Here is a 15347-nt window from a genome sequence, read left to right as displayed (position 1 = left end):
ATTCTTAAATAACATCCACAATTTTTATCTGATCGCCACCAAATTTTCAGGAATCACAAAGGCTATAGTTAATATTATATTTACCAAAATTCGACTCTAGCTTTAAAATTTCGCTTGTTATTCGATTTTTGTCAATTTGCAGGAGCGGAAGTGGGTGTGGCAGAAAATTGAAACAAACAGACAGACTTACAGACGGACAGACGGACATGGCTAGATAGTCGCGGCTGTTGTCGCTGATCAAGAATATATATACATATATACTTTATGGGGTCGGAGATGCCTCATTCTACCTGTTATATATACATATGTAAATATTTATATATATATATATATATATATATATATATATATATATATGTAAATATATTTATCTATTTAAATCATATATTTTGAATTTACTATCAAAATCCATTGAACTTAGAGCTTATAGGGGCCTCATATTTACTTTCTTCTATTTTAAGCAAATGTATGATTTTGCATATGTGTTTTATAGAAACCTGTTATATTGCATTCAACTCGACATTTGACAACTTAACGATCAAATTCAATAAGATATTAACTCACGAAAACTGTAGTTCATTGTGTTTCCTGTTTGCTCATATGTATGTATGTTTATACAGGACGTTTCATTTCTAGTTATTATAACAGTGCTAGTAAAGAATTCAATGGCTTTAATACGATTACGTTCAGGATAGTAGAGCAAATTAGAATGTAAAGACAGCAGATGCGACAGTGTCAATTATTGAGCTGGTTCCCAATGCAAACTGTAAAACCGCGTTGCAATTACTATGCAAATTCACTAGGCCTAACAAGCGAACCGAAGTGATCTTATCTGCATATATACTCGCATAAAGAAGATGAGTTTGAAAAGCCAGAGCACCTATAAATTGTTGTGCCCGCTTCTATAAAAGCTGCAGTCTTCTTGCAAACGTTAGTCAGTGCATTGTGTGTTTTGAGCAAATTTTTAATAACAAATTTTTACTCTAAAAATGAATCTTTTAAAGCATTGTAAAGATTTTAGGCTGATGCATTTGCATTTGCTAGCATTAAGCTTTGCTTGTGTACTAGCCGATTTTGGTATGTTCTTAAACTTATGACTAATTACTTATTTAATTCATTCGTAAACTTTCAACTATGCAGAATTGACTGCTGAATATCTCAGTGATTTGAAGGCTGATGAGGCATTGGAAATTGCTGCTGGAGAGTACAACTACGACAACCAAGGCAACGACTGGACAGGAACTTGTGCAAGTGGGCAAAAACAATCTCCTATTGATTTAATTTACGATGATGTGAGTACCATAAGTGATTATGGAGAGAAGTGCTCAAATCTGCGATTTTTAAAGTTCATTCATTAAAAAAACCTGCATATTTTTTATGTATTTCTGCCGTCTCAATAGGCCGATGTGGTCTCTATTCCCCGCATTCGATTCCAAAACTACAATCAACAACTGCAAACTCCATTGGTGCTAGTGAACAACGGACATACAGGTGTGATCTCTCATTTATTATAAGATTACAAAATACATCCATTTCGCTAGATCTGATTTGAACATACACACGATCACCTTTCATTGTTATGCTCCTAAAAATAAAACATTAATTTCGAATACTTGCAGCGAACATGGTATTGCCACCAACACGACGAGGAGAACGCGCATCCATCAGTGGCGGTTTACTACCAGGCGTCTTCGAGGCACAGAGTGTACACTTTCATTGGGGTTCTGCCAACAGCAAGGGTTCCGAGCATGCAATCAATTTTGAGCGTTACGATGTTGAAATGCACATTGTTCATAAGAACACTAGGTATGCTAACTTAAGCGTAGGAGAAGCCAGTGCGTTTTCAGATGGCCTTGCTGTCCTGGGAGTTATGTTCAGAGCTCGCCCAAGACCAATTTCACAACATTATGGTCTCAACAAAGTATTTAATGCATTGCCACGAATTATCCCATACCAATCCAATACCACTATCACAGGAATGTTTAATGTGGGACAATTGTTAGGAAACATTGTGACTGGAGAGTTTTACACATATCAAGGTATGTACTCTCTGGCCGAAAAGCTATAAACGTTAATATGCTTTTATTGTCATGCAATCACAATTTTATAAAGGCTCATTAACTACACCGGACTGCGCTGAATCAGTTACCTGGACCGTGTTCAAAGATGTCTTAGATTATCCAAATGCTCAGATCGCTAAACTTTGGAACTTGCAAGACTCAAGGAGTCGTCCACTAATCAATACCTACCGCGAGCTTCAGGATATCAACAATCGAACCATATCTTTCCGCCAACTCTAATTAAATCAACACAAAACAAACAATATAAAATGTAAAAAAAAAAAAACAAACAAAAATAAACTTGACATTTGCAACTTAATCGAATGAATCAGTAATGATTTTGACGTCGTAAGAAACTTTTCAATTTATGTAACATATTTTTTCACCCTTTTGGCAAGCGGAATTAATTTTGAAAGTGATTTTAAATGCATCCTGCACTGAGGAGATTTTCAAAAGCACATTTTTTTAATTATGATAAACACGGAAAAGATTGGAATGTGAAAAAAGGCGAAAAGCAATCCCCTGTTGCACTGTCAACGGAAACAGTAAGTGTATCTAACTTATCGTATCTTACACTGAAGCTACATCATATTCTATTAGGCAATCCCCTCATTGGCGCAAAAATTAAAATTTATAAACTACAACAAAATGTTGGTTGGACCCCTAAAAATCACCAATAATGGACATACTGTGATTATGTCAATACCTGTGGTAGTTGATGGCAACCAACCTGCAGTTTGCGGTTGTAAACTCAAGTGCCTCTATAAGGCCGTGCAGTTACACTTCCATTGGGGATCCCCAGAAAACAAAGGCTCTGAGCACATGATAAACTGCTGCCGATACGACGCCGAAATGCATATTCTGCATCAAAATTGTGCATACGCCTTGCAAAATGATGCCATAATGGCAAACGATGGATTCGTAGTTCTGTCACTAATGTTAAGATCTGTACCGGTAATTTATTTATTATAGAAAGCAAGAGGATGTATATATGTACATATATATGTTGGGTTTATACGAACATACATGCTCGAACCCATGTATTAATATTAATTTAAATATATATATAAATATATACATACATATACATATATATATACATATATATACATATCTATAATGCACCCTTTAATTAGCACCCCAAACGAGAACCTAGCATTATAAACAGACTTCTTAATGAATTGATTCATGTGAGAAATGCTAAACAAACGAGGCTCCTCCGAGGTAATTTCTGTTTAAGAGATTTTGTAAAAGACGTGGAAAGGGACGAATTCTTTGTATATAAGGGTTCGTATATTTTGTATTCGTTTAATCGTTAACTTTCGAACAAAACTTTTTGTAGGTTCGCTTACTACACCACCTTGCCGTGAGGCTGTAAATTGGATTGTGTTTACTAAGCCTATAAATGTATCCGAAAATTATGTAAGCCACAAGTGGTTTTTAACTTTTATACCCGCTATCCTTTTTTTTTGAGAGAGCAAACAAAAAAAGTTTGTTTCAGATATTTGCATTGTCCCTACAAATCGAAAAAAAATCAGCTAGCGTAACTTGAAAGCAAAAGTCCCACCTTGGTACATACATACATACATACATATGTAAGCTCAATAATAGCATTGCATTTGAAAATGGATAGCGGGTATCTCACAGTCGAGCACACTGGACTGCAACATTCTTAATTGTTGTTGTACATATACTCATACTGAAGTTAAAATTTACTCAGATTAAGAGCTTTTGGTCACTAAGAGATTATCGCGGGAGTCCTCTAGTTAACAATTACCGCAGTATACAAAAACTTAATCATCGGTGCGTGTATTATCGAAACAAAATCTCTCAATGATTACATGAAAAAATTTAAAAATAAATAATAAATTTAAATTTGAAATTTAATTATTTGTTTAAATAATTGTATAACAGATGCCAAGATAAAATAACATCGGGTGCGTGAAAATACCCTTAACATTTGAAATGAATATGGCAAATGATGTTCACATGTAATTTTTCAGTGAGTGGTGTTTTTAAATTAAAAACAAGAGCTCAAGAAATTGCGCAAATTTGATCACAAATACAATGTAACCAAAACTATGTAGTTACAGGAGAACTGGTATATTATGCTATAGGCAAAATAGTATCTGGCGAAATCTATATTACACGCTGGTAAATCATAAGAAAAAGCGTAAATATGGTAAAATCCAAAATCAAAATTGATATGTGATATTAAAAAAAATAAATAAATAACAGAATGAGTTTATGCACTCTTTATTATTGCAAAAGCTGGTCGATTGTATTTTATTAACCTCGGGCAGCTTTTGTAATTAATCAGTGAGTTAATATCCTCAATTCGATATAAAAAAATAGCCAACCGATTATAAAATGAGTTCGGATGACATATGGGTACGGAATAAGTTGCCAATTGTCTACTCAAAGAATTATTCAGTTCACTTTGCTGGTCTCGAAAAGCTTCATCCTTTCGATGCAGCCAAAGGAAAGCATGTCCACCAGGTAATTCACATGACATATCATGATTTTATGTCGTTACTGCTTCGAGATTCTTTCAGTTGTTGTGCACAGAATTAACTCTGAACAGTGGGGATTTCTACAGCCCCACAGAGATTACCAAGGAACAGCTACTGCGCGTACACACTCCCAAGTATTTGAAATCCCTGAAATGGAGTGCCAATGTCGCTGGCATTGCAGAGGTTCCGGCCCTGATCCTTATGCCGAATTTCACTGTGCAGAGTGGATACCTACGACCGATGCGATACCAAACAGCTGGCTCAATATTAGCTGGTAAATTGGCTTTGGAGTATGGTTGGGCTATTAATTTGGGTGGCGGATTTCATCACTGTTGCTCCTACAAGGGAGGTGGCTTTTGCCCATATGCAGATATTACATTACTAATATTGCGTTTATTTGAACTGGAATCAGTTCGCGTGAAACAAGCTATGATTATCGATCTGGACGCCCATCAAGGAAATGGTCACGAGCGAGATTTTAAGAACGTCGATTCTGTATACATACTAGATATGTACAATGCGTCCATATATCCAAAAGACAACGAAGCTAAGCCATCCATACGTTGCGGAGTTGAATTGCGGCATATGACGGAAGATGCTTATTATTTGGGGCAACTAAATCGTTGCCTTATGCAAGCTGTATCTGAATTTAAGCCGGATGTTGTAATATTTAATGCTGGCACCGATATTTTGAAGGGCGATCCACTGGGAAATTTAGCTATTACCGCAGATGGTGTTATTGAAAGGGACCTCATGGTATTCAGTACTTTCCGGGCTCTTGGAATACCTGTGGTCATGTTACTAAGCGGTGGTTATATGAAGTCTTCGAAGCGTGTAATAGTCGATTCAATTGTAAACCTTCGACGGCAAGGATGGCTGAGGGCAAACTAAATGAGTATTTCAAGTAGCAGACATAAACCTTCCAAAAATTATGCTAGAAACAATGAATGAAATTTAAGAGTTAGTATTTATACGAGAAGGTGGTATAAAATTTACAGCGCAACGCAAACCTTTAAACATATATATAATAAATCTGAAATCAGATTGTTAGATCAATTTATTGTTTAATTTGATTTGGCAAATTAGTACAATTAAAAACTGACGATGTTATAATACAAGTAATATGCTATTCTTATGTGTTTAAAATACAAAAATACATACATTAAAATAATTATTTATATCCTACGCTTTAACTTTAAACGTTAAAAGATCTTTTTAGTGTCTTCTCTGTTAATTCATCCTGGTTTTCTTTCAATTTTTATTTGCGTCCATGCAAGCAATAATTTTGCACTAACAATTCGTTGGAGGCGGAAATCTAAAAAACAAAATTCACACAATATGAATACACACAATTAGTGTTTTACAAAGCAGATAACTATGTACTTCGAAGTATATTTAGCATGCACAGCTGATAGATGAAGACGCTTTAGTAGATTGTGCTGCTGGTCCAGCAGAGTTAATTAAAAAAACGTCAATTAAATAATCTAAAAATAATATAAAATTAATTTAATTTAAAAGACGGCGAAATAAGAATTTGAATGTATGCACAATATCTACAAAAAGTGTGATTCTTAACAAGAACCATTCATTCCATATTCCAATCTAAACGCAAAAAACTTACGCTGCATTGCTAGCAGGTACATCATCAAAAAGTACTTCCCACCGTGAGCTGATGATATATATCAAACAGAACGATATGATGAATACCACAATACCAATACTTAAAATGGTGATTTCATGCATCTTGGAAGGTCGTAAAAAAATACGAGCGCTAAATTGTGACCACGTTGATTCAGTCCATGTAGAGTATTGGCCTGAGCTCCAATTATAATCTGAAATGCAAAAATCATTATTAATTTGAGTTTATATAGAGAAGGTCCCTTCCTACTGTGTTATCATTACACTTACTATTTATAAGAAATGCCGGACTTAAAGCATGAGTGTAGTTCTGTGTGGTGAGACGGCATTCCCCAGTACCATTGAAGCCAGAATAATAAAATAGAGGCAACTGGGTGCAATTCTCTTTTAGCACTTGTGGTTGCGGCTGCGATAACAAATAGCCCAGCATGCGATATGTCCAGCCTGATGATTCTTGCGAGCCTCCCAAAACGCTTATGTACCTGGGTCGACTCAAATCGTATTTTATACTCTTACAGTAAGAAATTAGATTAACACTTACCGCATGGGGGGCAGTGGTAGACCAGGGGGACTATCCGGATTCGAAGAAGCTTTAAACAACGGGCAGTCGGAAGACTGAAGGAAACAGTAGAAAAACTCATCGGATAACACAGGATTGGCCACATCTTTGTATTCATACTGTCGACCAGTTAAAGTCTCATAAAGAACCATAGCCACTATTGAAGACACATTTCGAATTTTCATTTGAAGAGAATTAGCATTGAAGTTCTTAAAGTCGCTGACATCAGTCAAAGCTGTATAATCTTGGCTGGTATTCGCATACATAAACCCAACATTATCTCGATCATCATATATCGAGTGATAGTACTTATTGCTAGGTAATGCATTTAATATAAAAGCCGGGAAATTGTCATCTCGACGAAGAAATGACTGTGCTGACGTTGGTGGCATGTTATAGCCAGCATTAGATCCGATGTTCAATTGAAAATCATAGAGAGAAGACTTTGCATAACGATTAAGCTGCTGTAGTAATTTTTGGGCCACCGTCGAAGATTTGTGAAGTGTGTGCAGCCTAATGTTGCGAATGTCGTCTAAAGTGCCAATGTCTAGCATAAACTCGATATTCTCAAATGAAATTGGGGTGCTTTGTGCCGAACGGCGGGGGAAATTCAGATTCTCCATATCGTAGACAAATCTCTGAGATCCAATGAAATCATAGGATTCACCATTGAATGCCACAAAAAGAACATTTCGATGGGGATCTGGTAAAGTGTTCTGATCCGGCAGCAGCTGTCGCAACATATGCGCCACGATTGTCAACGTCGCCAGGCCTGTGAGCGAATCCATGGCTCCCACACCTAAAAAAAAACAGTGTGATTATCATCATTAAAGTGTTCTGTAGACGCAGGATCAGAGACTTACCCACTCCATCAAACATGCTTGTGGTGTCTAAGCGACATGAAATAATTATGAACTTCTCGGCGGGATTCGACTTACGCAATTTAGTTTCGTCAATAAATTCAGACGAATTTCGGGGATACAATGTAGCATAAACATTTCGACCTTCCAAAGGATCACAGTATTTACTACCCCCCAGATTGTTGATGAAATTGGTACGACGCATGCAAACTTCCGAGTTAACAGCTGCCGACATGAATGCCTTCACTTCGACAGCGCATAAGCTGCGCAATGCTTGCGAGTCGAAGTTAACACTATTGAACTTGGTAAAGCAGTTCTCTAACTTGAGTATTTCATCGAAGTCGGCTATATAGTAGATGGGGAACGGAAAGTCCTCGTGCAGTAGTCCTGTACCCCAAGGATTCCAAGTGAGAGCAGTATTGCTTTCATCACAGGTCTCGCTGCTATTGCCGCCCCTTCCTATTCCACTGTACTTATTTGGGCAAGAAAGCTCATGTGAGAACTGCTGCATCTTCTCCGATTTGTTTATCAGCAGTACAGCTGAAATAATTTTTGGTCCGGCCTCTTTTAGACGCAACAAGTTGCTCCTAGTGAATAGATGTGGCGGGATCATCGGCGCGTATGGCGGTGAAGGGGGATTCCCAAGCAAAAAGTCTAGGTCAGCATCGTAATTGATCAAGTGCAAAACGCCGACAGATCCGGAATGAGTCGCTGCATCATAAGAAGTAAATAAGCCACTGTTTCACTGTACATCTCAATCTACTCACATGAGCATCCAGTCTGATGTGTGCCGTTTAATCGGCGAAAGCAACTGGCGCCCAAAATTGGTTGATACATTGTATCCCGCGTACGTTCGCCACGAACTTCAGTTAAAATAAATCCAAATGCAAATATGAGTCAGCAATCGATTTCTTTATATAAAATGTGTTGAAAATATTACTCAGTCAAATACTTACCAATAATCACTTGAAGCAATAAAAGCAGCCATAATGGAGTTGTTTTCAAGTTCGCCATTGAAAAGCCTTTTATTTATTCAAATTCTATGCACTAGGGCAAAACGAAAACAAATTTAGCTGTAAGCATTCTACTTTTGAGAATACACTGTAAATGCTACTTAAAATAAGTATTTTAAAGTTATGTTGGCAATGGAAGTGCTGTGTCACTTTTCATAACAATTCATTTAGCAACTTACAGCACTGTAGTCTGAGTCTGGCTTTATTATAGTGTGTTTATATATATTATTTAGACTAAACAGAACTGTATTATTGGAAATTTCTGAAATTTCATACTCAGCTTCCTTTCATAATCCGCTGGGTGTATAAAGGAACGACTAATAAAAGCCGAATCATGAACAATGATTTTTTAAAAAAGGTGACCGTATTTTGGCTAACATTCAGGTACATTTATCGAGAAAACGTGTAGTATAGGTAGAAATCAGCTGATTGCATTTATAAATTTTGGCGCTGTATAATTATTTCAAATGCCTTTGCGATCCTCTAAAAAAGAACAAAAGCAAAAAAAACGGAAAAAGGTAGTCAACTAATACACTTATCGAATGTTATCAGTGTTGCAAAATTTCTTAATTTTCGGTTGATTTGTTTTCTTTTTATTTTTTAAGTCAGTAAGCCAAGATGAGCAGAAAAACTTAAAAAAAATGTAAGCCCCATTAAAAATACATATTTACACTTATTTCATTTGTATAACTTTCATTAAATATGTACTTAAAATAAACTGAATTTGTTCTCCATTTTTCAGCTATTAGCATTGTCAGTTCATAAAGCCATTAAACTGATAAATTAAGTTTTTAAACTTCCTTAGTAACGAACATTAAAACAGAGAATCCTCGGCCCGAATGTACTCTCCAATATCAGATTGATGGAAACAAACAGTTGTCAATGGATCCGCCGTTTTGCATTCGGTTGTGGAGCGCGCTAAAACACCGAAGCCGAGAGCTAAATCATTCATCGAAAAGACAACCACGCCTTGGTATTGTCCAGCGTTTTCTGTAATCCTACCCAATCCAGATTTAGGTATATGATTGCCATACAGATACTGTTGCTCAAAGGAAGGTTTCACCCACACCTTATACTGGGCATAGGGTGCCAAATAGTAAAGCGCAGTGATGTGAAATTTCAGTTTGTTGGTTTTAGAGAACTTCCCAAAGCAAGTCCCAACACATACTATTTGTTTGTAGCTGAAGCACTCACTTAATTTTAGTATGCGCTCTGAAACATAATAAACTCGATCCTTATGCTCACGAAAACAGTAAGTGCCGTCAGGTCGATCAATTAATTGCTGAACATTAGTGCCAATGCTGCAACAGAAGGTGTTATTTTTCATTTTAAAAGGGTTAATTGGTTGTAATACATACTATTTTGCTAGTTTCTCGAAGAGAACTTTTGTACGTTCTTCCGTCAAACGCTTCATTTCGTTTAGTCAGTCAAAATACGGCTTAGCATGGGCAGCATGTGTTTCTACTAGAGGTGGGAAAACATCGATAGAACTATCGAAGAATATAATTTTGATTATTACATCGATTTTATATAGCAAGCATCGATGATATGCGAAAATAACTTTGCAACTACCGCCAAATATCGATACAATTATATCGACCTGAGACCTTTTTTTTTAATGTATTATAGCCTATTTATAGCCTCTTTCCACCTCACTCAGTTTTTCTACGTTTTTTAAAGTCCCGTTTCGGGGTTTCCATCTGCACGAACCGAGAAATATGGGCAACGGTAAAATTCTCAAAATGGTCGCTCTGAAATGTCAGCTGTTCAAATGTAAACACGAGTTGGCGAACAATTCAAAAAACAGCACGCGCAATTCTAAAATGGAAAGTTTTCTTAAATTGCAAGATTTTATTGAGGATTCTAACGAAGTGGAGGAAGTATAGGTCATTGCCAAAAGTAAATAAAAGTAAAGAAATCGCCATCAGTTTGGGCCTATGTAAATAGAATTGCTGGCAGCAATGTAATATTTACATAAACATATTTACTATTAAGCAACGGCATGGGTGTTTTTGGGAAACAGCGAATTTTTTTTTTTGAAGATCATTTTCAAATTATTAAGGAGGAGTTTGGCATCCTTGTGGAGCGCCTTCGTGGATTGGCCAAAAAAGACACTACATTTCTCCTCCTATAACTCGAACGACAAAGCCTCGTGGAGGCCACTTCACGATATTGACGGAACATTTGGCCTGAACGGAAAAAACCGAAGAAAACCGAGGTTTTGGGTGCAGTAGGCTAAGGCTCGCGAACATAACATTCGAACTGAACGGCAAGAAGCCGAGAAGAACCGAGTTTTTTGGTGCGATGGAAACGGGACACTATTAAACAGATATTTACATCCAATATTGCCACCTTCTAAAAAAAGTTTATGCTGAAGCATTGCCATACAGGTCAAAACATAAATGTTATTAATCACCACAACCACTAACCATACAATACATAGATCCGTCAAGTCATACAACCAAAACGTATCATTAAAAACAGTATTATTGCCGCCCCAGTCGGGCCGTGCGCTGCAATTCGCACACCAGAGCCTCTTCGGCTTATTCGAAAATTCGAAGTTCTAACGCAGCGCGCAGCGTTCAGTTCAGTCGCAAACAGTGCTACCAACTTTTGACCATCAAAAAAAGCTGTTTTTGACGGAATGAATGGAGAAAAAAGCTCAAAAATATTATTAAAAAATCCAAAAAAAAGCTAAAAACAAATGTATCAAAAAAAAAAGAGAAAAATGTCTTCAAAAATAACAATTTATTAAGTTCATTTTTGTTTAAAAGATAAAGATTTGCATTATTTTATCGTTATCTCCTTAGTCTGTCTCATTTGCGTATGACATATTAGTGCCTATCATCTGCAGATATTTTATAGGCACTTCATAGTCGACGCAGCATTTTCCCATCCGTCACAATCCGATTCTCTGTATTACAATAAAAATGAATAGAGAATATCTTTTGCTTGAAATTAATACTTTAACTTATGCATAGAATGCATTCCTTAAATTGGATTTAATTAGGTTAACCTGGCAAATAGCCAGAAATCGCGTATGACCAGGGCGAACACAATATTTGGATGGCCACAGTTGCCAACTCAAAAAATCCCCGGTTTTCACCAGAATCTTTAAAGACCAAAATTTGTTTGTGTTGCTGATGTTGGCCCACTTGATCAAATTGAAATGGAAACACTAAGCGAGTGATGAAATTAGCGTATTTCGAGAAAACAATCGATACGCCAACACATTTTCTGGATCGTTTATAAGTGACTATCGTAAATCTGCCACTTTTCCATATTTTGTACTTTTGTGTTAACAACACAAAAAAAGTTGGGAAAAAGCCAACAGAATTTCTAAAAAAGCTAGAGTTCCCGCTTTTCACAATTCCCGCAATTCACAAATTTTTCCCGCATTTAGCCTTCAAAAAAAGCCAGTTTTGACGGGAAAAAATCCAAATTGGCAGCACTGGTCGCAAATCAAATTCGGAGCGTGAGCATGGGTGTACTTCGTTGCGCTCTGCTTTCGTTTCTATGTATGCGTGTATGTATCTATATGCTCGCCTATATCAGTATGTGTATGCATATGAAGTTTTGCAACGTGCAGTTGCCTCACTGACAAGCAGTTAGCGCACATCAATTTTGTTTTGCTGCGACGAAAGTCTTGAAGATGAAGACAACAACAATTGCTCGCGTTCTATATGTTTGCAGTTAAATGGCGCCTGCACAAGGAACACGTTGGCTCTGCTGGTGGTTTGCATGCTCAACATGTTGTGGGTCGGGGTTCACTCCCGATCGAGTATGTATACATATTTTGTTTTTTTTTAATGCGATTAATGCGATGCTTGGCGATTTTCTTTAAACATTTTTCGTCTCTGTTTCCTTAATTATAACTTTGTGCCGACAGGAAATCTATGTAACAGGTAGAATATCCTTGGTATATATTCTTGACCAGCGTCAACAGCCGCGCATATCTAGCCATGTCCGTCTGTCCGTATGAACACCTAGATATCAGAGACTATAAGAGATAGAGCTATAATTTTTTCAGATCAAGTATATATATATATATACCAAATATATCGATATACCAAATATAGCGTTCGGAATATTTTTAGTATTTTGTAGTACTTTTTGAGAATAATACCGCAATAATTTGCTTTTATTCAAAATGGGTAGCGGATATCTCACAGTCGAGCTCACTCGCTGTAGCTTTCTCACTTGTTATTTTAAGAATTGCAAAACAAACATTTGCAAGTGGAATAATTTTCTTCGATATCGCACTTTCTTAGATGAGTTTACCAAAATATTATCCTTCTCATGCCCGCTGTTGCATATACGCAACATTGTGTTTATAAGCCTCTATCTACCGTTATTTCAATTTTTTTGTTTTAATTCTTTCGCAGAAAAATAGCTGCATTATTGAGTGAAATTATACATATTTGTTCGATAGTCAGCTGCACTCGCGTTCAGTTTGTAGCTATTTTCCCGAGATTGTAGTTGACAAATTCATTGTGCAAAAATACTTGGTTTTTAAAAAGTGTTAAAAAAAACATTAAAATAATTACTTCATCCTAAAACCAAGTTCAACAACTATCTAAAGAAAGGTAAGTAAGGTAAATGCAACATTGGTCTATTGTGGTAATTTTCGAAAAATAAATTTTTGTTGTATCTAAGATGCGCCCAAAAGGTCTGACTCAAGCTGACATTAAAAAATTTGCCAACTTTGATTGGGATGATTCGGCTGATGAGGAAAATGAAGAAGAAGATCGAAATATGGACGAGATTATAGAAGTTCCTTCACCACCAGCTCCTTATTCGGGCTCTGAATCAAACCTCCATAAAAGAGCTTATATTGCAGGCTCAGCAAAATCACTACGACTTGATGGTTATAATCATTTGCCGAAATGGGGAACAAGAGGAAGATGTAGATTATGCAGCACTGGATTTCCAAGCTGTAAATGCACCAAATGTAATGGCACTTATGCTCCAATCCCCAAAAAATTGTTTCCTGTCCTATCATACATAAATATACATAAACGGCATTTGAAAAAATCAACTTGATTTTAAATATATAACACAATTGCCCAATGTTTCATATACGCAACATCCTGTAGCTCTTGAACCAGGACACCTAGCACATTGAAATTGAAATTTTTGTCAGTTGATATTGGGGTCAACTCTAGCTTATATGTATGTCTACTCAAAAAAATTTTAACCACGCCCATTTTAATTTTCGCCTGTTTTTCAGAAGAATTGCCCCATTAATGATGCGGATCAATTATCCGTTCCTCTGCTACAATCAACCGGTTATAGAATGATGCGGTGGATGATTCTATTTAACGAAAATCTTCAATGATGCAATTCAATTTAAACAGGATAGTACTCCTCCAGCCGCTTAAGAAATTATGCGTCGAAAAGCCCAGTCAAAAATCTCGTATTATAACATAGAAAAGCGTTTTGTTATACCCGTGTAACCATTTTTTATTCTTTCAAAATGGCATCTGATAATTTTATTACTTAATTTTTAAACTCTTAGGGGACTTATTCAACTTACTTTAACGTTAATACTTTATTTGGCACAGAATAGGAAAGTGTTTTTACATTCGTATATATTCGTATTGTTAAATTTTCGCATCGAAAGCAAGCACAAGTCGAAAACGTTTCTACGCAATACGAATGTGAGTCCATTTAAATTTACATTTATTACACTTTTCTCTCAATAGTTTTTGAAAAATCAATGTCGACGACGCACAAGTAAGAAAGCTAGAGTATAGTATGTGATACGTTGATTAAAAGCATGTAAGAAGGCTACAGTCGAAAGTGCTCGACTGCCAAATATACGCTACCCATTTCGAATAAAAGCAAAATATACCAAAATAAAATATCACAAAAATACTAAAATATAAAAAAGGCTATAATCAAGATATAGTGCTACATTGAAAATATACCACATAGAATACAAAATATACCAGATTGTTAATCAAAGCTCCTAAAAAAGAATTTCTTAAATAATTTTTATATTTGTTTTTGTGATTTTTAGATATGGGTAATTCTCTGATAAATGTCACGTGCGACCATCTTTACAGTGACAAAAAAAAACATAAACTAAAACAATTTTAAAAATAAGTGAAGGTTATTCTTAAAGCTTTGAATTAGCACTATTTTTAGAGCTAAGATTGATTTTAGGAACTTGTTCTGTTTTATGATAACATATATAAATTCGTCCATCCCCCAGAGAATTACACATATCACAAAAACTACAGTTAATTTTTAGGTGCTCATACGGACGAACAGACGGACATGGTTATATTGTTTTGGCTGTTGACGCTGATCAAGAATATACAGACTGCCGATCAACTGAATAGGTTCACATAAATCCGCTTGCATTGCAATGATCTGTTCATCACATATTGATCGTACGCATGTTTTTTTTACATCAGTGTGTGCTAGTGAAGTACCGTTTGCGAAGTACCGCTACTTTGCATATTCTGTTTTGCTATTTCTTTCGCTAATTTCTATGCAATTTTTTTGTTAAACTGAATAGGTTCAGCTGAAAGATTTTTAGTTTGCAATTAAACTTGGCGGTGTCACATTTTTGATGCAAATTTTATATTTTATATTTTCTTTAAATTAATTAAAGAAGGGACGCGGAGAACAATTATCCGAGTATGAAAGAGGTCAAATTGAAGCCTATCGTGAAAGTGATCTTAGCCATCGCAAAA

The 15347-nt window shown here is 36.1% G+C and overlaps 5 protein-coding genes across 9 annotated transcripts; 3 read left to right on the top strand and 2 right to left on the bottom strand.

The window, feature by feature from the left end:
• Positions 1–925: 925 nt before the first annotated feature.
• Positions 926–2379, top strand: LOC117573722 (carbonic anhydrase 2-like). The gene is made up of 5 exons (XM_034257091.2): positions 926–1077; positions 1141–1292; positions 1401–1491; positions 1620–2039; positions 2113–2379. The coding sequence occupies exons 1-5, from the start codon at positions 990–992 to the stop codon at positions 2298–2300; spliced, it is 939 nt and encodes a 312-aa protein (XP_034112982.1). The 5' UTR covers positions 926–989; the 3' UTR covers positions 2301–2379.
• On the top strand, positions 2377–4131 carry LOC117573723 (putative carbonic anhydrase 3). The gene is made up of 7 exons (XM_034257092.2): positions 2377–2605; positions 2661–3014; positions 3197–3347; positions 3403–3482; positions 3781–3863; positions 3975–3997; positions 4064–4131. The coding sequence occupies exons 1-7, from the start codon at positions 2486–2488 to the stop codon at positions 4114–4116; spliced, it is 864 nt and encodes a 287-aa protein (XP_034112983.1). The 5' UTR covers positions 2377–2485; the 3' UTR covers positions 4117–4131.
• A 30-nt stretch (positions 4132–4161) lies between these two features.
• Positions 4162–5691, top strand: LOC117573721 (histone deacetylase 11). Of its 3 annotated transcripts, none has more exons than XM_052006416.1 (3): positions 4196–4242; positions 4416–4559; positions 4645–5691. In XM_052006416.1, exons 2-3 carry the CDS (start codon positions 4441–4443, stop codon positions 5462–5464), a joined length of 939 nt encoding a protein of 312 aa, XP_051862376.1. In that variant the 5' UTR covers positions 4196–4242; positions 4416–4440; the 3' UTR covers positions 5465–5691. The 3 variants fall into 3 exon arrangements, with proteins under 3 accessions (XP_034112981.1, XP_051862376.1, XP_051862375.1); XM_052006415.1 differs by having other exon boundaries at positions 4198–4242; positions 4616–5691; XM_034257090.2 differs by having other exon boundaries at positions 4162–4559; positions 4616–5691.
• Positions 5613–8965, bottom strand: LOC117573720 (nicastrin). 3 transcript variants are annotated; one of them, XR_004572715.2, is made up of 8 exons: positions 8587–8779; positions 8398–8493; positions 7634–8341; positions 6753–7569; positions 6482–6693; positions 6195–6405; positions 5957–6057; positions 5613–5888 (listed from the first exon to the last, which is right to left on the bottom strand). XR_004572715.2 is itself a non-coding variant. In XM_034257089.2 (8 exons), exons 2-8 carry the CDS (start codon positions 8642–8644, stop codon positions 5864–5866), a joined length of 2127 nt encoding a protein of 708 aa, XP_034112980.1. In that variant the 5' UTR covers positions 8645–8677; positions 8823–8965; the 3' UTR covers positions 5613–5863. The 3 variants fall into 3 exon arrangements, 2 of the variants coding, with proteins under 2 accessions (XP_034112980.1, XP_034112979.1); XM_034257089.2 differs by lacking the exon at positions 5957–6057 and adding an exon at positions 8823–8965 and having other exon boundaries at positions 8587–8677; XM_034257088.2 differs by lacking the exon at positions 5957–6057 and having other exon boundaries at positions 8587–8780.
• Positions 8966–9315: 350 nt separating this feature from the next.
• On the bottom strand, positions 9316–10126 carry LOC117573724 (60S ribosome subunit biogenesis protein NIP7 homolog). The gene is made up of 2 exons (XM_034257094.2): positions 10002–10126; positions 9316–9944 (listed from the first exon to the last, which is right to left on the bottom strand). The coding sequence occupies exons 1-2, from the start codon at positions 10055–10057 to the stop codon at positions 9458–9460; spliced, it is 543 nt and encodes a 180-aa protein (XP_034112985.1). The 5' UTR covers positions 10058–10126; the 3' UTR covers positions 9316–9457.
• Positions 10127–15347: the final 5221 nt, after the last annotated feature.

The sequence above is a fragment of the Drosophila albomicans genome, chromosome 2R, assembly GCF_009650485.2.
Source record: "Drosophila albomicans strain 15112-1751.03 chromosome 2R, ASM965048v2, whole genome shotgun sequence".
NCBI classification, from domain to species: Eukaryota; Metazoa; Arthropoda; class Insecta; order Diptera; family Drosophilidae; genus Drosophila; species Drosophila albomicans.
This window is presented reverse-complemented; position numbering and strand designations above follow the sequence as displayed.